General features: G+C 36.1%; 1 protein-coding gene across 2 annotated transcripts in view; it reads left to right on the top strand.

Annotated features, from left to right (window-relative positions):
- The window catches only part of VIRMA (vir like m6A methyltransferase associated), a 60,625-nt gene that overhangs the window by 21,867 nt on the left and 16,019 nt on the right, over positions 1 to 22,739 (top strand). For both annotated transcript variants that reach the window (XM_068525418.1, XM_068525417.1), the window contains exons 8-17: positions 635 to 1,775; positions 5,538 to 6,029; positions 7,037 to 7,191; positions 9,985 to 10,067; positions 12,179 to 12,272; positions 12,418 to 12,962; positions 13,483 to 13,718; positions 14,223 to 14,475; positions 16,385 to 16,602; positions 22,111 to 22,243. In XM_068525418.1, the coding sequence (XP_068381519.1) occupies positions 635 to 1,775; positions 5,538 to 6,029; positions 7,037 to 7,191; positions 9,985 to 10,067; positions 12,179 to 12,272; positions 12,418 to 12,962; positions 13,483 to 13,718; positions 14,223 to 14,475; positions 16,385 to 16,602; positions 22,111 to 22,243 (3,350 nt within the window). The remainder of the gene's footprint in view (positions 1 to 634; positions 1,776 to 5,537; positions 6,030 to 7,036; positions 7,192 to 9,984; positions 10,068 to 12,178; positions 12,273 to 12,417; positions 12,963 to 13,482; positions 13,719 to 14,222; positions 14,476 to 16,384; positions 16,603 to 22,110; positions 22,244 to 22,739) is intronic.

The raw sequence follows: 22,739 nt of genomic DNA, 5'->3' as shown, positions 1-22,739 counted from the left end.
AAAAGCTGCACGTGTCATAATATGAAAACTCTTTGTTTTGGCAAAGCTGAGCACTTTATATGAACAAATTTTCCCTAAAAACATAATACAGAACTGGGGAAACTGTGTGACAGGTAAATACAGAGAAGTGAAAGTGAAGGAATATGAAATTCGTGTTATAAAAAGAACATAGAATGTTCTTCCTGGAAATATTTGGTGTAGCTTGGTATTTATGGTACTAATTCTTAGTTAATTTAATAATTTTGGCCCATCAATTTATTTTTTCCATATTAAAAATACTCTCTCATGAGGGCAAGCTTAATTTCTTTCCTCCTGAGAGAGGTATTTTTGGTTTGTTTTTTGAGGCATTTCTAATTTAATTTTGTGAGGAAAAGATCTGTAGCAGAGTTAGTTGTAAAGCTGAACAGATATAATAGAAGACTTCACTTATGAAGTTTCTCCATAATTATTCTATTAGAAACTATAAAATGTTAGTAATTGTTGATAAGATATTGGGGCAGAAATTAATTTTGTCGAGGAAATCATTAATTTTTATTTTTTGCCACACTATTAAATGATTTTTTTGACAAACCAGATTGTTCTGCATTAAACAACAATGATGTAACAACTAAATATTATTCAAACTGATTTTCAGGGGATGATGGTTATGAACAAATTTCCAGTGATGAAGACGGAATTGCTGACTTGGAACGTGAAACATTTAAGTATCCAAACTTTGATGTCGAATACACTGCTGAAGACTTAGCTTCAGTTCCTCCTATGACGTATGATCCATATGACAGGGAGCTTGTACCACTTTTATACTTCAGCTGTCCATACAAGACTACTTTTGAAATTGAAATCAGTAGAATGAAGGATCAAGGTCCAGATAAAGAAAATTCAGGGGCAGTAGAAGCCTCAGTGAAGTTAACTGAACTGTTGGATTTGTATCAAGAAGATAGAGGTGCAAAATGGGTAACAGCTTTAGAAGAAATTCCAAGTTTAATAATAAAAGGATTAAGTTATTTGCAATTGAAAAACACAAAACAAGACGCCCTTGGCCAGTTGATAGACTGGACCATGCAAGCTTTAAATTTACAAGTAGCCCTTCGCCAACCCATTGCCTTAAATGTCCGACAGCTCAAAGCTGGGACCAAATTAGTATCCTCACTAGCAGAATGTGGGGCCCAAGGAGTCATGGGACTGCTGCAAGCAGGAGTGATCAGTGGATTATTTGAGCTCCTGTTTGCTGACCATGTCTCATCTTCCCTTAAGTTAAATGCATTTAAAGCTTTGGACAGTGTCATTAGTATGACAGAAGGAATGGAAGCATTTTTAAGAAGTAGGCAGAGTGAAAAAAGTGGCTATCAAAAACTGCTGGAGCTCATACTTTTAGATCAGACTGTGAGGGTTGTCACTGCTGGTTCAGCTATTCTTCAGAAATGCCATTTCTATGAAATTTTGTCAGAGATTAAAAGACTTGGTGACCATTTAGCAGAGAAGACTTCTTCTGTTCCTAACCACAGTGAACCTGATCATGATACAGATACTGGACTTGAGAGAACAAACCCAGAATATGAAAATGAGGTAGAGGCTTCATTGGATTTGGATCTTTTGGAATCCTCAAATATAAGTGAAGGGGAAATAGAAAAGCTTATTAACCTCTTAGAGGAAGTTTTTCATTTAATGGAAACTGCACCTCATACAATGATCCAACCTCCTGTTAAGTCTTTCCCAACGATGGCACGTATTACTGGACCACCAGAGAGGGATGATCCGTACCCTGTTCTCTTTAGGTAAGACATTTTTGGCTTTGGGAAATATATTTTACCAGTCATTAGAGGCAATTTTATGTGGTTGGTTTTTTTTTTTTACTCTGTCTGTAGGTCAAGGATACTTGATATTTTAAAATAAGTAGTAGTGGAACTGAGAAGTATGTTACTATGGGTGAGCTATATTTAGTTAATACGTAAAGTTGTAATAGCAACTTAAGTTAAAGATAGTAATAATCAACAACAGTGCTTATGTAAGCATGTCTGTGAGCAAGAATAAATGAGAAACCGCTGAGTGGCTTCTGGGAAGGTGGTACAAAGAGCATGGAACAGGAAGGAGAGAGCTTTTCAGTGTAAACCTCTTTGTACCTTATCACTGTAATACATTGTAGATTACCTGGTTAAAGATATATTAAAGGTTTAATTACCACTTGTTTCTGCCATCTAACTCTCTAGTTATCTATTGGTACAGTTTTGCCATTATTAGGTACCCACAGTAGATTTTTTAAATTTTGTTTTAATTTTTGAGTTTCTTTTTTGGCATTTTGCCTGTAAATAATTTTTTAACTAAATGCAAAAATTGCATTTTTATTATTTTATTCCTTATTTCTGTGAGTATTTTTTGCCTTGCTTTGGAACATAGTGCGTTAACAGAAAATCAGTACTTGTCCATTCTAAAATCTGTACCTATCCATTCCTATTTTTAGCTGAAAATATCAGATCTTGCCTTAGTTTGAGTTCTTACAGGAGTGTAAGATGGTAATTGCTAAAGCAAGGTCTGGTAGGAGATGAGGTCAAGAGTACAAAGTAGGAGTTTGGCTTTGAACAAGAGAAAGGAAACCTTATATGTATACAAATACAGATATCTTTGTAGTGTGGAGACAGTAGAGGAGACAAGGCACTTCTCACTGATCCTATTTTTTTTTTTTTTTAAAGAAATTCACGTTCTTTTATTTATTTATTTATTTATTTATGACTGTGTTGAGTCTTCGTTTCTGTGCGAGGGCTTTCTCTAGTTGCGGCAAGTGGGGACCACTCTTCATTGCGGTGCACGGGCCTCTCACCATCGCGGCCTCTCTTGTTGCGGAGCACAGGCTCCAGACGCGCAGGCTCAGTAATTGTGGCTCACGGGCCCAGTTGCTCCGTGGCATGTGGGATCTTCCCAGACCAGGGCTCGAACCCGTGTCCCCTGCATTGGCAGGCAGATTCTCAACCACTGCGCCACCAGGGAAGCCCTGATCCTATTTTTGATAAAGTAGGAATTGAAGTCATGCACTGAGGGTGACTGAGTGTCGGAAAAGGGTGATGCTCTCAAATAGTCATTGAGGGGAAACTAGTAATTAATGGCCTACTAAGTCTTGTTTTTCTCCCCATAATTGGAGGAGGTATGTTTGGGTATCAGACTTTAGGAAATAAAGGGCTTTGAATGCTGTGCACTAAGGAATTTGGATTTTTTTTTTTTAATTTATTTGTTTTGGCTGCACTGCGTAGACTGTGGGATCTTAGTTCCCTGACCAGGGATCAAACCCGGGCCCCTGGCAGTGAGAGCACCGAGTCCTAATCACTGGACTGCCAGGGAATTCCCAGGGATTTTGTTTTTAGAATGTGGGAAGATCTCAGATATTTTGGAGTAGCAGATCTGGTATGATCAAAGTAGTGTTCTAAGATTATATTATAGTTACAAGATATATTGCAGTGGAAGAGAAATTGGAGTTATTAGGTAGATAAGCCTGTCTGAAGATTCTAGGTGGTAGGTGTTGTGCTAAGTACTTGGCCTGATATAGTGGCATTTACAGAAAATGGGAAGACAAATATTGTGCTAATATTGAGAGTTTGTGAAAAAGCATTACTAGGGGGCTTCCCTGGTGGCGCAGTGGTTGAGAGTCTGCCTGCCAATGCAGGGGACACGGGTTCGAACCCTGGTCTGGGAAGATCCCACATGCCGCAGAGCGGCGAGGCCCGTGAGCCACGACTACTGAGCCTGCGCGTCTGGAGCCCGTGCTCCGCAACAAGAGAGGCCGCGACAGTGAGAGACCCGCGCACCGCGATGAAGAGTGGACCCCGCTCGCTGGAACTGGAGAAAGCCCTCGCACAGAAACAAAGACCCAACACACCCAAAAATAAATAAATAAATAAATTAAAAGGAAAGGAGGGGGGAAATTGATAAAAAAAAAAAAAGCATTACTAGGACTTGGCAACTGAACCTAGTAGGAGAAAGTAAGAAGGAGCTTTGATGTTTCTAGCCAAGGTAACTATTGGAACTGTGGTTTTATGGACAGAAACTGGTAAATTAGGAGGGAGAGTGAATTTTGAAAGGAGAAATAATTACATTTTGGAAGGATTAGTTTGAAGTGACGGCAAGGCTCTAATGTCCCATGTTGGGGTCTTCAAGATAACCCCCGAGATTTGCTAGATGGAGTCACAGGACTGTGTTGTAATCACGACCACGATTTATTATATCAAAAGGATACAAAACACGATCAGCAAAGGGAAGGGGTACATGGGACGAAGCCTGGGGAAACGAGTCATAAACTTCCGGAGTCCTTTCCTCATTTAGGCACACAGGACCCGCTTAAGTCCCTCAGCAACAAATTGTGACACGTGTGAAATGTTACGTACTGAGGAAGCTCATTGGAATCTCAGCATCCAAGCTTATTATTGGGGGATAGCCACGTAGGCACCCAGTACCTAGCATGTATCAGAATTCCAGACTCCCAGAAGGAAAGCAGGTGTTCAGCGTAAACCATATTATTTGCATAAACAGTTTAGGTGCAATGAGTATTCTTTCCAGTTGGTGGGCGGAAACCCTCCCAAAATCCAAGTCCCCAGAGGCCAGCCAAGGGCCAACCTTGCCAGCAGGCCTTTCTAAGAATAAACATTCTGAGGCCTGCCATGTTAACTATTTTCTGAACGTTCCATGAGGTGCTTAAGGATGCTCTTAGAGCATAATAATGTTTACTTTTGTGGTAAGAAGTTAGTGGAGGTGTTTTTATCATGATACAGAAGCCTGAGTTTAAGCAGAAGTATGATTGAAGAGGCAATTTTATGCTATGTGATTACAACTATATGACATTCTGGAAAAGGCATAACTGTGGAGACAGTGATTGCCAGGGATTGGGAGGGAGGGATGAATAGATGGAGCACAGAGTATTTTTAGGACAGTGAAAGTACTCTATCAGTAGCAGTTGGGTCTATTTAGGGGTGTTAGGTAAATTCAGACTTTTTCTACTAAAACTACGTGTACTAAAAAATGGTTCTTGGATTTGATTAAAGAGTCTATTGTATTAAATACTGAATATTGATAATTTGAGTTTTTTTTCCCCTAGAGGTACTAATTCAGATATACTACCTATAGTAAATCTGAATATACTATAAGTTTTTTATAGTATATGTACTATATTCTCCCTAGATATACTAATTCAGATATACTGATATGCCATGGGTCGAGTAGGACCATGGTTAAAAGGAAGGAGCATTTGATAAGTGGCCTGGAAGGAAGTCCCAGATCTTAAAGTCGTGGTTGATTCTGGAAAGAGAAAACTTGTCACAGTTACTTATTAAACATCCTTTGAATGCTAGGAAAAAGCCTTACAGAACTTTCACTTCTGTTTGGCCTAGTGTATAGAAGACTTGCTACTTACAGTACTATTTTAGTTAAAGCAGTATATTGCTGAAGATAAGGATTATTGCCATTAAAGTTTTTACCTCTCTCCTGTCTAATGAATACTGAATAAATGAAGAATGTTTTACACTGACTTAACATATATTTTATTACTTCTTCTACAGGTATCTTCACAGTCATCACTTCTTGGAGTTGGTTACCTTGCTTTTGTCAATTCCAGTAATAAGTGCACACCCTGGTGTGCTGCAAGCCACAAAAGATGTTTTAAAGTTTCTTGCACAGTCACAAAAGGGTCTTCTTTTTTTTATGTCAGAATATGAAGCAACAAATTTGTTGATCCGAGCTCTGTGTCACCTTTATGATCAAGATGAAGAAGACGGTCTCCAGTCTGATGGTGTTATTGATGATGCATTTGCCTTGTGGCTACAGGACTCAACACAAACTTTGCAGTGTATTACAGAACTGTTCAGCCATTTTCAGCGTTGTACAGCCAGTGAAGAAACTGACCATTCAGATCTCTTGGGAACTCTTCACAATCTTTACTTGATTACTTTTAATCCTGTGGGAAGATCAGCTGTTGGCCATGTTTTCAGTCTTGAGAAAAATCTCCAAAGTCTTATTACTCTAATGGAGTACTATTCCAAAGAAGCCTTAGGGTAATTTTATGCTTAATCCTTAAATTTTCTATTTTATTGGAAAACTACATCACTAATGGGGTAGTTTCTTGAAAGAATGTGTTTTGAAAATAAAAACTATAATTTTTTGACATAACACATAACTTCTTAATTAAGGATTAGAATGATGAAATCTCTAAGATGTGGCTATAAAGAAATGAAATAGCAGCTTCTTCCAGTTTCCCCACGGTGTTAAGAAAGATTGCAGCTGTAGTACTCCTGCTAATTTTTGTGGAGGGAAATCCTAAGGTACAGGAATATACGTATACCTTAAGAGTCATGAGGACTATCTTGCTGTCTTCTGCCCTCACCTTCTAAGCTATTCATGGTGCTCGGATTTCAGAAGTGTTTTGACTGGATGAGGGGGATTGAGAATGACAGTAGTTTTCAAGAACTTGCCCTATAGGGCAGAGGGTTTTAGTGTATGAGAAGAGAAACATGCTCTTCCTGGTTCATGCCATACAAAGCAGTGGCATCCTTTGCATCGGGGTCCTGATATGACTCCTTGAGTGATGGATCTTTTGGGGGGACCTATAAAAGGCAAACAACAGTGACTTCTATGCCTAGCTGTATATTAACAGCACTGTAGTGGAAGTCTGAATAATCATGGTGGTAGGTTGATTCATCACACTTGTTCCTATTTATCCAGAGTGAACAACCATTTTAAAGGAGACCGATGAAGTGTACTTCCTAATCTTTCATTGCTAACGAAGTACACTTATTAATATTTCATTGTTCTGATCTTATTTCTTAATAGAATTTCACTTTCCATTTTGATGCATGCGCTTTGTTATTACATACTTTTAAGTAGTGGTGTCAGGTGAATTGAAAGTGAAACTTTAAAATGCGATTTCCCGTTTTCAGGAAGTCAGTCATGTTTCATTGTGAAATTCCTTGATCCCTTTAAAACCAAGTAGAAAAAAATGTTAAAAATTGTTCCTAAAAATTTATTTTCATTTCAAAAACTTTAAAACCTTATTTTGTTTCAGTGATTCCAAGTCTAAGAAGTCAGTAGCTTATAATTATGCATGCATACTTATTTTGGTGGTGGTTCAGTCTTCCAGTGATGTCCAAATGCTAGAACAGCATGCAGCATCTCTCTTGAAGCTTTGTAAAGCAGATGAAAATAATGCTAAATTGCAAGGTATGGTACTTGAAGTTATTTTAAGCATTTATGATATGTGAAGAAAAAAAGCCTTTGAATATCTGTTGTTAGTACTTTATCATGTTTTGATTATATACCTGGTAATACCCTGTTTTAACTTTCTGAAAGTTAAGATACCTTTTATGGAGGTATTTTATATGGTGTTCTTAAAAAGATTTTTAGGAAATTGTTCAAAGTACCTTTTTCTGAAAAGCCATGGAAATTTGTGGGTGGTTGAAGTTCCTAATCAAAGTAGAATTAAAGATGAACTCAGAAGTTCAGTTTTGTGTATAGTTTGCATGTGTGTGTGTTTTCTACATAAGTATTTCTAAGTACAACACTGTTCTAAGTACAACTTAGAAATCCATTTTTATGGTAAACCTTATGTGGGCAGTCTTGAAAAGTTTAAGGTGTTTAATTACAATTTTTTATTATTTTATTTTGGTTCTTGGCTTTCTGACCTTGCCAAGTAGAAAATTTGATAACATTGAGTAAATGTTATGATAGCATGTGGCCTCTTTTCTTTCCTTCTTTTTTGTTTTGGCCACACTGCATGGCATGCGGGATCTTAGTTCCCCAACCAGGGATTGAACCTGTGCCCCCTGCAGTGGAAGTGCAGAGTTTTAACCACTGGCCCTGGACCGCCAGGGAAGTCCCAGGCCTCTTTTCTTTTTAATCCTAAATTTTATGTGCGATACCACCAGTAAAAGTTGGGTACTGCACTCAACTTTCTATATTGAAAATAGATTTTTTTCCCCCTGAAGTATGCCTTTATAAAAGGAGGGTATGCAGCGTCTTCAAAGGTATTATTAATGCTTTACTACATTTTCTGTGTGATGGGTACACTAGTATTTGTTTTATTATTCCTTATATCTTTCATTTGAGCACTGTATATTCTACATATATGAAAGAGTTAATTTAAAAATGCGTAGGAAAATACTCAGATGTAAACAGTTGTAATGCTCAGGATTGTAGTACCAAGGAAGGGTGACTACTATTTGCAGTTTCCTTCAGTCATTCCTATAAAGTGTCTAGAACTTATTACGTGAGAATGCTTTTCTAAAAACATTTTTGGTGATAAAGTATAGGTTTTATGGCATAGCTTCTAGGAGAGTTTTGAGTTCGGTTGCAGTAAATGGTATATTTCATGTGTTTCTTTTATAAACAAAGCTTGCTGTTATTAGTTTTGGGGCGATAGTGATTACTTTTAACTTTGTAAAGGCAAATTAGGAAATTGATAAAATTTAAAATTCATGATAAGGGAAAAGGCACTCAGCAAATGTCCCCCCATGGGTTTGATCCTGTTAGAAATGAATACATTTTGTGTATGCTTTTTTGGGGGTGTGGGAATCAGTGGCAGCATTAGGTGAATAAACATTATGTTATTATATTGGTTTATGAATGGTCAATTTTATAATTCTTTTTTAATATAAGTTGATTGCTGCAAAAATATTCAGTGTAGTTAGATGGTTTAACCATGTAAACGTTTAAGTTTTCAGAAACCAAAAAACTAAGGGCGGTAACCTCTTTTTTTTTTTTTATATATATATATATTTTTTTTAACATCTTTATTGGAGTATAATTGCTTTACAATGGTGTGTTAGTTTCTGCTTTATAACAAAGTGAATCAGTTATACATATACACATGTCCCCATATCTCTTCCCTCTTGCGTCTCCCTCCCTCCCACCCTCCCTATCCCACCCCTCTAGGTGGTCACAAAGCACCGAGCTGATCTCCCTGTGCTATGCGGCTGCTTCCCACTAGCTATCTGTTTTACGTTTGGTAGTGTATATATGTCCATGCCACTGTCTCACTTTGTCCCAGCTTACCCTTCCCCCTCCCTGTATCCTCAAGTCCATTCTCTAGTAGGTCTGTGTCTTTATTCCTGTCTTGCCCCTAGGTTCTTCATGACCATTTTTTTTTTTTTTTAGATTCCATATATATGTGTTAGCATACGGTATTTGTTTTTCTCTTTCTGACTTACTTCACCCTGTATGACAGACTCTAGGCCCATCCACCTCACTACAAATAACTCAATGTCATTTCTTTTTATGGCTGAGTAATATTCCATTGTATGTATGTGCCACATCTTCTTTATCCATTCATCTGTTGATGGACACTTAGGTTGCTTCCATGTCCTGGCTATTGTAAATAGAGCTGCAATGAACATTGTGGTACATGACTCTTTTTGAATTATGGTTTTCTCAGGGTATATGCCCAGTAGTGGGATTGCTGGGTCATATGGTAGTTCTATTTTTAGGTTTTTAAGGAACCTCCATACTGTTCTCTATAGTGGCTGTATCAATTTACATTCCCACCAACAGTGCAAGAGGATTCCCTTTTCTCCACACCCTCTCCAGCATTTATTGTTTGTAGACTTTTTGATGCTGGCCATTCTGACTGGTGTGAGGTGATACCTCATTGTAGTTTTGATTTGCATGTCTCTACTGATTAGTGATGTTGAGCATCCTTTCATGTGTTTGTTGGCAATCTGTGTATCTTCTTTGGAGAAATGTCTGTTTAGGTCTTCTGCCCATTTTTGGATTGGGTTGTTTTATTTCTAAGCCATTATAGTAGGACATTGCATTTCATTTTGAAGCTTGTTTAAATAATTAGACATAAGTTCATTCCTGTATAAAATTTAGTTTATTGAAATGAACATGGATCTGATAATCTAAAACCATGGTTTTTCTCAGGAAAAGAATACCTTTACCTCCCTTGTTTTAAAGGCTTTGTTATAAAGGCTTTTATTTTAAAATATTATATTATGAATTACTGTTTTTGTTTTTAAGAACTTGGCAAGTGGCTTGAACCTCTGAAAAACCTTAGATTTGAGATTAACTGCATCCCAAACCTAATTGAATATGTTAAACAGGTAAGTAAAACTTAAAAGTGCCTTGATTTTATAGAACTGTGTGGTAGTATTTAGTAATACTGTTTTAAATCACTTGTATAGGTAATGCAGTTAAGTGTACTTGATTGATTTACTAGTCTTGTGGGTATAGATTGGTACTGGGTATAGATGGGTATGTAATTGTGTGTATACATGAACACAGATGCACACAACCTTATTGCTTTCTATTACCAGCTTCTGTCCTACCTTTTTCCCTCTCAAATAGGAATAATATCACCTACCATTTTGATCACATTTACAAAGTGTTTTAAAGTTAAATGCTATGATAATGTAACATATAATTATAGTTAAACTTTAGTGGAAAAGAATTTCCCTCAAAATTTGTACTTGAAAATTGGTAGAGTCAGTACCAGATAATTGCAATGGGGACTAGTTCTATTAATTTGGTATGGTTAAATCTGCAATTGAAGTAATTAATGAGAGTTGAAAATCATATAATTCATAATATTATAGTTGAAAAATTCATATACACTTCAAGTAATTCATAATGAAAAAATTCATTAAAATCATTGCATTGTTAGTTTTGGAAGTTTGAAAAGTTTTCTTTGCTCCTTAGCTGATCCAATGTGTATCATAGGAAGAAGGGCTAAAAGTGCTCATAGATGCATAAAAAGTTTTAAACTAGAGGGGCAGAATGGACCTTGAATTATCTCCTTTTTCATTTAACAGATGAGCTATATGTGTTGTGTATGTGTGTGTGTGTCTGTGTGTGTAAACCACCTTGGTCTTGGAGCTGCAGTGTGTTATTGAAGTAATGTACGTGTATTATCTAATCTGTTGCTGTCTTGACCCACCAACAAAGAGCTATTTGGGTTTTATCTGCTTCAGATTTTTCTTCACTAACTTGTCTCTCTTCTCTTTTTCCTCCATCTCCCCTAAGAGTACTTTTTCCTCCTATAATACCATCATATTCTTCTGCTCTTTATGCCTCAGATGATATCTAGAGTTTTTCATTATGTTCGGTCTTTTATTTAGCAGAAGTACAGTAGTGTCCTGTAAATTTAGATGGTCAGGTATTTAGGGTACTTGTGCATGGTTAGGAGAATATATAAAGTATCCCATAAATATCAGATGGTTTCACTTAAAGTATTTAACCAATAAAAAGTTCAGTACTAGAAATTTGAATTACATGCTGTAATTAAGAGTTTTAATTTTTATGTAAATCCTTGTCCCATTAATTATGGTTATTATAAATGACTCTCATTCTAAGATGTACTAAAGACTGTTGATCTAAGACTGAAACTTCACTCTGTGGCTCCCTGCTGCCTTATGTAATTTGTGAATTATTGAAAGGCAGCAAGGAAGAAATTAGAGGAAAAGATAACCTAAGATGGGAAACATATGAGGAAAAGGATTTTCTTATTTTTAGGTTTCTCCTCTGAGGTTTAGAAGCTGAAATAGTAACATTTTAAAGTGCTATTTCTTTTAAGTTTTTTTAACCATCTGTATGCTGCTCCTTGGAAACTACAAAAATAAAGCAACTTAAACATAACTATTTGTTGCCAGGAAGCATAGCGTGGGCAGGTGCTAAGGACATAGGCAACTGTATTTCTTTTTCCTCTAGCCATGCCCCAAATGGCCATCATAACTAGATTCTTGTGGTATCTGCATTTTTTAAAATGTGTGTTATGTAGTGTTAAAACATTCCGTCATGCTTCCTCAGTTTTCAAAGAGCTTTAGTACCCACAGGGCTTTGTAAAATCAGAGTCATTTCTTCCTTTTTGGGAAAGAGGATGTATAGTAAGAGTATCCAAAAAGGAGCTATTTTAAATTCTTAATCCAGAGAGTTTCATACATAATCTGTATGTAGCCTTTGTTTTAGTCAGTACTTTTTAATATACTTGTGTTTGCAATTACTCATTTTATGTTCAAAATGTCATATATGGTACAACATATGCCAAAGATTATATAACCTTTATAAACTTCATTAGCCTTATTCATGTTTTAAATTTAGTTAAGAAGTTTAAAATGATGTAAGCACTTAACTTGAAACTCATATTTTTAACTAATACCTTCTCTGGGCCTGATAGGTACCAAGAAATTAAACTTTCTGTTCATTTTTATTTTTGAAGAATATTGATAACTTGATGACCCCAGAAGGAGTTGGCCTTACAACTGCCTTGCGTGTTCTCTGTAATGTGGCATGTCCACCACCTCCTGTTGAAGGTAATGTGGCTACTATACTTAAAAACTACTATTTTTTAGGCCTAGTATAAATATCATTTATTAAATAAAATATTCAAAATCTTAACCAATGATTAATATGTAAGTAATTAGAGGTGTTTTTTTTTTCTCCCTTATTTATATAAAGGTCAACAGAAAGACCTGAAATGGAATCTTGCTGTCATTCAGCTTTTTTCTGCTGAAGGAATGGACACCTTTATTCGGGTGCTGCAAAAATTGAACAGTATTCTGACTCAGCCTTGGAGACTCCATGTCAACATGGGGACTACCCTTCACAGAGTTACTACTATTTCAATGGCTCGCTGCACACTTACTCTTCTTAAAACTATGTTAACGGAACTCCTGAGAGGTGGATCCTTTGAGTTTAAGGACATGCGTGTCCCTTCAGCACTTGTGACTTTACACATGCTCCTGTGCTCTATCCCTCTCTCAGGTCGTTTGGATAGTGATGAACAGAAAATTCAGAATGATATCATTGATATATTACTGACTTTTACACAAGGAGTTAATGAAAAGCTCACAATCTCAGAAGAGACTCTGGCCAACAATACTTGGTCTTTAATGTTAAAAGAAGTTCTTTCTTCGATCTTGAAGGTTCCTGAAGGATTTTTTTCTGGACTCATACTCCTTTCAGAGCTGCTGCCTCTACCATTACCCATGCAAACAACTCAGGTATCACTTCCATATAACATGCATCTTATAAATGACTGCAATAACACTTTTTAAAAAGCCAGTGATTTTGTTTAAAAAACCCTCATCTCCTTCCCCTAAGAAAGACATAAGATAACTGGATGAGGGTGAGATAAAACTGAAGCAAGTTGGTCATTAAGGAAATATGGGAGTAACATTTTAAATAAATTTCTGTTAATGTGAATTTTATTATGCTGTTATGTATACTTGTACTTTTGTTATTTTTAAATCCTTTCCCCCCACCTTTATCATGTGTTAGAATTTGCCGTTAACTAGTTGCTTCACCGATGGACTCTGCTCTACTGACTGCTAACCTGAGAACAATAAGATTTTTTAGATGCATTGAATTCAAGCAAATGTTTAATTGTATAACAGAAAATTAAATGTTTTAAGCATGCAGTAAAGATGTTCTTTTCATAACAGTTCTTCCTGAACAGTTTTTGTGACTATAAATAAATATTTTAAAAAATCTATGTACACACACATTATACTTTTTTAACAGGTTATTGAGTCACATGATATATCAGTGGCACTCAACACCCGAAAATTGTGGAGCATGCACCTTCATGTTCAAGCAAAGTTGCTCCAAGAAATAGTTCGCTCTTTCTCTGGCACAACCTGCCAGCCCATTCAACATATGTTACGGCGTATTTGTGTTCAATTGTGTGACCTTGCCTCACCAACTGCACTTCTGATTATGAGAACTGTGTTGGATTTGATTGTAGAAGACTTGCAAAGGTATTTTCATTTTGCATTAAAAATTTTTTTCCTCAAGTTATTTTTGACACATTCATTTTTTTTTTAACTTAGAATTTGGAAACCAGGGTTTAGTGTGCTCAGATAATATGTGTACATATAAATATACACATATACATATATACAGACACACAGACACATGAATATATATAGATTAATTTTAATTAGGAAACTTTATTTCATTATTTCATGTGCAAGATATCTTGAAGTGTTTCAAGATTTGGGGTGTTTGAAAGGTGAGCTATGAAGTACTCTGATTTAAGAAAATACATTATTAAAAACCTGAAAAAAACAAAACAAAAAAAAAAAAACCTGAATTTACAAAATTTTATAGTAATTGTAAAATTCCAGAGAAGTTGTCATACCCAAGGAATGAAGTTTTTTTATATAAGATTTGTGTAAGTTGATATGTGTTGAAAAACAAATTATTAAATAATGCCTTAAAATCAAGAATTTTGTTTACTAAATGTGTTGATTTTATTTCAGCACTTCAGAAGATAAAGAAAAACAGTATACTAGCCAAACCACCAGGTTGCTTGCTCTTCTTGATGCTCTGGCTTCACACAAAGCTTGTAAATTAGCTATTTTGCATCTAATTAATGGAACTATTAAAGGTGATGAAAGATATGCAGAAATATTCCAGGATCTGTTGGCTTTGGTGCGGTCTCCTGGAGACAGTGTTATTCGCCAACAGTGTGTTGAATTTATCACATCCATTTTGCAGTCTCTCTGTGATCAGGTATTTATAGTTATTTTTATAAATTCTTTGTGTGTGTATGTGTTTTTTAAAAGCTTCTCTTGATGTAAATCTTGGCTGTTAACAAAGAGATCACATCTGTTTCATTACTCTTACTGTTGTTTAGGGAGATAAATTTGACCAGTGAACCAACAATAAAATGGTTTGGTGCTATATAACTTTCTTTGACTTTGTACTTCACAGGTTTCTCTGAATAGCTCTTTTCGTTTTCTTTATGAGACACTGTCTTTGGATATTTACTTTACGTGCCCTTGTATTCTTTGGGGTTGGTTATGTCTAGTATGTTCATTTTCCTTCTAATTATATTATACACCAATTCACTCTTCAATATTGTAGTTTTGTGATTGGTCGAATTAATACCATGATTTCTTGTTTGGACAATTTTTTAAAAAATCTTTTTTGGGTGCACCCCACGGCATGTGGGATCTTAGTTCCCTGACCAGGGATCAAACCCGTGCCCCCTGCATTGGAAGCATGGAGTCTTAACCACTGGACCGCCAGGGAAGTCCCTGGACAACTTTTGAAGGCGTCACAGGCTGCTACTACATTTTGGTGTGTTTCAGACTACTGTGCTATAAACATCTATAAAGACGTTGACTAAAAGTAGCAGTATTTCTTCCTGCTGTTTATATTATTGACTTCCAGTTTATAGTTCCATGAGTTAATGAGAATTGTTTTAACTTTTAGAGCCCATTGTTATTGCGATATTTGGAGATTTCTATGTCTAATGGCATTTTAGCTTGTCAAAGTGCTCCTACTATCTAAATCAATCAAATGTGATTTTTCCAGGCAGAATATTTTTAATAGGATCCCATCATGGAAGATTACCTTTTTCTAGCTAACCAAAATCCAGTTTGGTTACATTTGACATTCAAGAAGGAACATTTTTGGTGTGACTTGTTTTCACAAAAAGGAGATCTGGTAGAAAATAGTTTTGGACCTGGTAAAAAGCCTTATTTTAAGTCTTTATACCTCAGAATATGCAGTCAACTGGTGTTTGTTAATATAATTCACGGTGGGTTGTATGACTGTGATGAGTTACGCTTTAGCATCCTAGCTGCCCTGATCACTTAAACCTCATTCTTGGCTGGCCTCACCTTATTATATTTCCATTTTGTTCAAGCTTTGTTTTATAGTTCTAACCCAAGTTGAATACTTGTTTCCAGTGTGTTGAAGTGATTAAAGGTGATAACACATACTTAAAAATGTTTCTGTAATGTCTGCTTTACTTCTATAAAAAGAGTAGTGTGAGTTTTTAGTTATTTTTAGGTAAACTTGCTGACATTGAAAAACTTGAATTTTAAACATATATGAAAACTACAGGAAAATATTGGAAGACTGTGCCTGAATGTTTTTTTTTGCTCCATCCATTTCTTTTTGTGATGTTTTAAATTCAAATATGGATATATTTATTAAAATTTATTTCTCTGATGCTTTCTTTATAAATTTAAAAATATTCAAATGAATGAATAATACAGTAATTTAAAATATTTTAGTACCAAAAGTACTAACCTAACCATCTGAAGATAGAAATTACACTCAGTGTAATCCAGAAGGAAAAATTTTTCAAAGAGATGTTCTTTTAAAATAAGAATACTGTGAGTCAGGCGCAGTTGCCAAGTGGTAAGGCATCGGTCTCATAAAGTAAAAATACTGTGAAACAACATATTTGTCTTTATTTCTTTAGGTGTGTATCCTTGTATTAACCTTTATAGAAGGACAAAACAACTCCTTTGTTCTTAATGTGTTTGAATCTATGTTTGGGATGGGACAGTAACCATAGTATTTTGATAATTACTAATTGCTGTGTATTTCAGAAATAAAAACGCTAAGTGATAGTGACAATCATTTAAAAAAATTGTTTTTTCCCAACTCCCCTCCTCCCTCACAGGACATTGCACTAATTTTGCCAAACTCTTCTGAAGGTTCTATTTCTGAACTGGAGCAGCTCTCCAATTCTCTACCAAACAAAGAATTGATGGCCTCAATCTGTGACTGTCTCCTGGCTGTGCTAGCTAACTCTGAGAGTAGTTACAACTGTTTACTGACATGTGTCAGAACAATGATGTTTCTTGCAGAGCATGATTATGGATTATTTCACTTAAAAAGGTAATGCTTTATCTAATTTTATATACTCTTGTATTTAAATCCCCCCATATTAATTCATAGCTGTTGTAGAAGGTTGAAGGTATGATTTCTTTCATGTGCAGAAATTTCTTATTTATGGAAAAGATTCATTAGCAATGAAAAGTGCTAGTAATAAAATCTTTAGGATTAAAAATATAAATTGAATAGATAGACATATTAATGTGGGCATCTTGCAGTATTTAACAAGGAAATCTTATTGTTCCAGGGTCATTAATTCATGCTCTAAGATATTTGTTTTGTTGGTATATTCACTTGTAGTTCTTCAAAGATGACAGTAGTGTGATATTATGGACCCTAAAGCTGAAAGTGCTGATTCTGTGTTTTTTATTCTCTAGAGGAATGGCTGAGATGAAATTTGTTTGAAATGATGTAAATCTCATGCTGCTCAGTCTCTCCAGTGTAATTTCTGCTCCCGTCTCTCTGTCCATGCCCTCATCTTTTTCTTCACTAGGGAGATAGCTGGCTACTACATAGTTTTCCTTGGAATTTGTAGAAGTATGTAGAATTATGAGATAGAAAGGATTAGGAAACATGTATTTGTACCTCTCATTAATTCTTATAACATTGGTTGAAAACTTATGTTCCAGCTACTGTGCTTGGTGCTGGCTGCTACCTTTTCCACCTGCTTAGTCTGTCTATTCTCCTGTATTCTCTCTCAGTTGATGGCACCTCCTGAACATCCAAGTTCTCCCCCCCACCACCTCCCAGTCTCTCACCAAAAACTCTTTAAATTTTACTTCTTGAATGTCCTTTTTCCTATTGCCTGGATATTTACTCTATATCCTTTACGACTCATACATTACACATACAAGAAAACCAAAAAGCTTTCCTTGATTCCTCCATTCCTAGCTGGGTTAGGTGCTCTCACAAATACCCTTTGCATACCTCTGCCGTAGCATGATATGTGATGTCGTTGGCTCTGCTAGATTCATGTAAGTCACCATAACCTATTCCCGTTTCTTTCTTTAGCTCTGATCTTTCTGCTAAGCTCCAAGTAACCCATGTATCTGTTTGACATCTCTACTTGGCTATCTAATGGGCATCCAAACTGAACCTAAAGCAGAGCTCTTGATATTCTTGCTTCAGACATGGGTCTGTCCTGCTTGTCCTGGTAAATGTTAAACTTCAAGATTCTTGATTCTTCTCTTTTCCTCACTCCCTACATCCAGTCCATCAGTAAGTCCGGTTCATTATGTTTCCAAAATACCTGCTGAATCTGATGACCCTTCTGCACCTCCATAGTTACCACCCCTATCCAGTCCACTCTTTTCTTTCATGACCCATTGCAGTAGTCTCCAATCTTCTCTTCTTACTTCAACTATTGTCCCCCTAAAATACATTTTCTTAGCACTCAGACTGATCTTTTTAAACTTAAAACAGTATACGTGTCATTGTTTTGCTTAAATCCTTCTTAGGGCTTCCTGTTGCACTGCAAATAAAATTCAAACTCTATAATGATCTTTAAGCCTCTATACAGTCTGACCCTTGCTTATCTCTTTGACTTATCTCATAGCTCTTTTATCCTCAGTTTTGCTCCCTTTCAGGCTCGTTCCTACCTCCAGACTTTTTTTTTTCCTAAATGCTTTTCCCCTAGATTCTTCTAGGACTTATTTCCTCACTTCACTCAGGTATCTGTATCAATATATTTCCTGTCTAAATGCCTGTCTAAAATAGCCTATCCTTTGTGTCCCCATTCCTTATTCCCCTTATATTTTTCACTGTATTTATACTGTTTGACATTACATTATGTAGACTTATTGCTTATTTGGTTGTCTCCCTCACTAGAATGTAAGCTGCACAAGGACAGGGACTGTTTTCTTGACTGTACTCCCACCAGCACCTAGAACCTGGTTCATAGTAGACATTATGAAGGAATACAAGTCATTTAGTCCACAAATATTTATTGAATGCCCTCTTCTCTGGGCCAGACACTGTTCTAGGTGCTGGGGATTTAATTAAAAAGAAAAAAAAATCCCTGTCTTCTTGATGCTTTCGTTCTATTAGAGGTAGACAGATGCTAAACATGTAAATAAAATACATAGTATGTTACAGAAAAACATAAAGTAGGGCAGAGGGATAGTGAGTGCCAAAGTGAGGGTGAGAGTTGTCATTTGAAGTATGGGGAGGTGATCAGGGAAGTCCTCACAGAGAAGGTAGCCCTTGAACAAAGAACTGAGGGAGGTGAGTGAAACATGTTAATATCCTGGGGGAGAGCAATTGCAAATAGCATGCCTAACTTGTCTGAGAAAAGGCCTTGAGGCCATGGTGGTTGCTCCTAAAGTGAGTAAGCAAGGAGAAAAATGATAGGGCCTAGGGTCAGAGAAGTAATGGGTGGGTGTGTGGAGGGCAGATCATCAAGGGCCTCTAGAGTTATTTATAAGGGCCATTGTAAGGTTTTGAGCAGAGGTGTAGTATGATCTGGCTTTTTAAATAAACAGATCACTATATACTTTTCATCTAGTCCTGAAGAAGGCCCCACTCAGGAAAAAAAATTTTTTGAGATAATTTTAGACGTTAAGAAGAATTACAAAAATAATAGTACAGAGTTCAGATATACCCTTCATCCAACTTACCCTTATGTTGATGTCTTATATAACCATTGAATATTTACCAAAACTAAGAAACTAAGCTTGGCATAATACTATTAACTAAAATACAGAATTTATTTAGGTTTTACCAGTTTTTCTAGTAATGTTCTTTTTCTGTTTCAGGATCCAAGATAGGATCCTACATTGCTTTTAGTTTTAATGTATCCTTTGTCTCCTGTATCCTCATTTTTCATGACCTTGACATTTTTGGAGAGCGCTTGTAGAATGTCCCTCAATTTAGTTTTGTCTGATGTTTTCTCATAATTAGATTGAGATTATGCTTTATTGAGAAGGATACTACAGAGGCAATGTACCTTTCTGAGTACATCATATCAGGAAATACGTCATGTATTAGTGACAATATTAACCTCGATCACTTGACTGAGGTGCTGTCTGCCAGGATTCTGCACAGTAAACTTACTAATTTTCCGTTTTTAAGTACTAAACATTTTGAAGAATATACTTTGAGACTATGTAAATGTCCTATGTCTACTTAAAACTTTCGTCCACTCATTTTACTATCCATCAGTGAATCTTGGCATGTGGCAGTTATTACTGTGGTGTTCTAATAGTGATTTCCTATTTTTCTCATTCCTTTCTCATTTAATTGTCCTTCTGTAAGAAAGAATTCATCACTTTTCCCTCATTTATTTACTTATTTGGGTATGTCAGTATGGATTCGTGGACTATTTTTTCTTGTATAATTGAACACTATTGTTATTTTATTTTGTTGTTCAACTTAGTGTTACTGATTTTGGTTCTTCTCGTTGGCTAGAGCTGGGAAATATATATGTGTCCTAAATCATGTGTATACACAAATCTACGTTTATTTTTTCATCTACTTATTTTATGTATGTACTTTTTAAAAATATCTTTCCATTTATCTATCTGTCTGTCTGTCTGTCTGTCTGTCTTTCTGCCTGCCTGCCTGCCTGCCTGCCTGCCTGCCTGCGCTGGGTCTTAGTTGCAGCATCTTTAGTTGCGGTATCTTTAGTTGCGGCATGTGGAATCTTTTAGTTGAGGCATGTGGAGTCTAGTTGTGGGATTCGGGGTCTTTAGTTGCGGCATGTGAACTCTTAGTTGCAGTGTGTGGGATCTAGTTCCCTGACCAGGGATCGAACCTGGGCCCCCTGCATTGGGAGCATGGAATCTTAGCCACTGGACCACCAGGGAAGTCCCTGTATGTATGTATTTTTTAAAATGAGTCCATACAGATACTTTGATTCTAATACAGTATCAGAAGGTTGATTCTAGCTTTCCCCCTTTCTTTGTAACCTCACCCATGTTTTATGATATACAGTTCTGTGGATTTTGACAAATGTGTAGAGTCATGTGTCTAGCATCTCATTTCCATGCAGAGCTATCTCCATCACCCCAGCAGTCCAGTGTGCTACCCTTTTATAGACAACTTCTCTGTAAGTTGAGCAACAAAATGCCAGATTTTGGTATTGCTAGTTTTTTTTTTTTTATTGTAGACATTCTAAAAGGTGTGTAGTGGACCCCAGTTTTTGATAGACCGTCTAAGTAAGGTTCACTTTCTTAAGGTTATAAGTAGAGGCTAGTAATTGGTGTAGTCCAATTTTGAACCTTTGCTTTTTCCATTAATTGTTATTATCTCTGTATTTAATCTCATTCCTGTTGGTTGTGCCTTGTCCATTTCATTATTTTATAAAGTTCTCAAGAGCACGAGTCTTCTTTCTCTCTTTTGTATTGCTTTACCCAAGTCTTGAAATTTTCTTTTGATCAACTATGAACTGTGTAAATGCATAGGATAATTTTAGCAGGACTGTATATTGTCATGATTTTGAATACATATCATGATTGTTTCTTATGCTGAAATCTCTTTATATCAGGGGTTGGTAAATTGTGGGCCACAGGCCAAATCCAGCCTTTCTTGGAACATAGCCAGTATTTATGTGTTGTCTGCAGCTGCTTTCCCACTACATCAGCAGTTGAGTAGTTGTGACTGAGACTGATGTTTTGTGTAGAGAGAAACAGATTGAGTTGTGTATAACCCCGTAAAGCCTAGAATATTTATCATCAGGCTCTTTACATAGAAAGTTTGCTGACGCCTACTCTGTACCCTTGATTTCTTTCTGTCAGATTACAATGTCATAAAGATAATTATTCTTTGTAGTTACATAAGTTAGGTTTTCTGGTCAGGCTTTTGAGACAGCTATAACCTCACGTTAGAGAAATCCTCAGGTTATAAAAAGTGTAGAAAAGGGAACCTGCAAGTTTATTTTGCTAAGTTTTATAGCTTTATTATTGGGGGAAATTTTTTCTTTCAGTGCTTTTGAAGTTTATCTTCTTTAAAAGGAGATATCAACTATAAAAAATGCTTTGTTAAATGGTTTGTGTGACAGATACACCAAAGTACTTTTTTACATTCTTGAAATGTAAAATTTTAATTTTACTAAATTTTAGGCTGTCTGAACTGATATAGTTCATTTTTTAAAAATTAATTAATTAATTTACTGTTTATTTTTGGCTGCATTGGGTCTTTGTTGCTGTGCGTGGACTTTCTCTAGTTGCGGCAAATGGTGGCTACTCTGTTGCAGTGCACGAGCTTCTCATTGCGGTGGCTTCTCTTGTTGCGGAGCATGGGCTCTAGGTGTGCGGGCTTCAGTAGTTGTGGCACACGGGCTCAGTAGTTGTGGCTCACGGGCTCTAGAGCGCAGACTCAGTAGTTGTGGCACACGAGCTCAGCTGCTCGATGGCATGTGGGATCTTCCCAGACCAGGGCTCGAACCCGCATTCCCTGCACTGGCAGGTGGATTCTTAACCACTGTGCCACCAGGGAAGTCCCGAGATAGTTCATTTCTTATACTAGATTTATATGCTCAAATTTTAAGAAATTGCCTATTTTCTTTATTTACAGTGCTTTAAGGAAAAACAGTAATGCTCTGCATAGTTTACTGAAACGAGTGGTCAGCACATTTAGTAAAGACACAGGTGAACTTGCATCTTCATTTTTGGAATTTATGAGACAAATTCTTAATTCTGATACAATGGTAAGTATATATATGTATTTGGTATTTCTTATAAACTTTTACATATGTTAAAAAAATCGCTTGGGTTCAAAAATATCTTGGAATAACGTTTTTTGGAACTTGGAACTAACAGTACTGTTTTTTTCTATGTCCTCACCCAACTATAAGTACGGGGTTTTGATTTATCAAAAAAGTAGATGTTTAAGAGTAGAATTTATTGAACTCTAATTTATTAGGCATCATTATTAATTTGTGAATACTCTATGATTTGCATTTTCTTAAAAGAGTGAAAAATACTACCTATAGTGCATTTATTTTTTTACCTAATTCTTTACATTGAGTTACCTTGCTAGGGTCACTCAGAATAGTCAAGTTTTATCAGTCTCTTAATCAAGTATTTACTTACTGTCACTTAATTGTACATTTACTGGCTCTGTTTTGGATGTTGTGATTTTTGGGGTGAATGTAAAGTTTATTATACTGGAGTATTTTGGATCCATCATAGATACGAATTAAA

Source organism: Eschrichtius robustus, chromosome 17 (assembly GCF_028021215.1).
Source record: "Eschrichtius robustus isolate mEscRob2 chromosome 17, mEscRob2.pri, whole genome shotgun sequence".
In the NCBI taxonomy this organism is placed as follows: Eukaryota; Metazoa; Chordata; class Mammalia; order Artiodactyla; family Eschrichtiidae; genus Eschrichtius; species Eschrichtius robustus.
The sequence above is the reverse complement of the archived record's forward strand: the minus strand, read 5'-3'. Positions and strand labels throughout refer to the sequence as shown.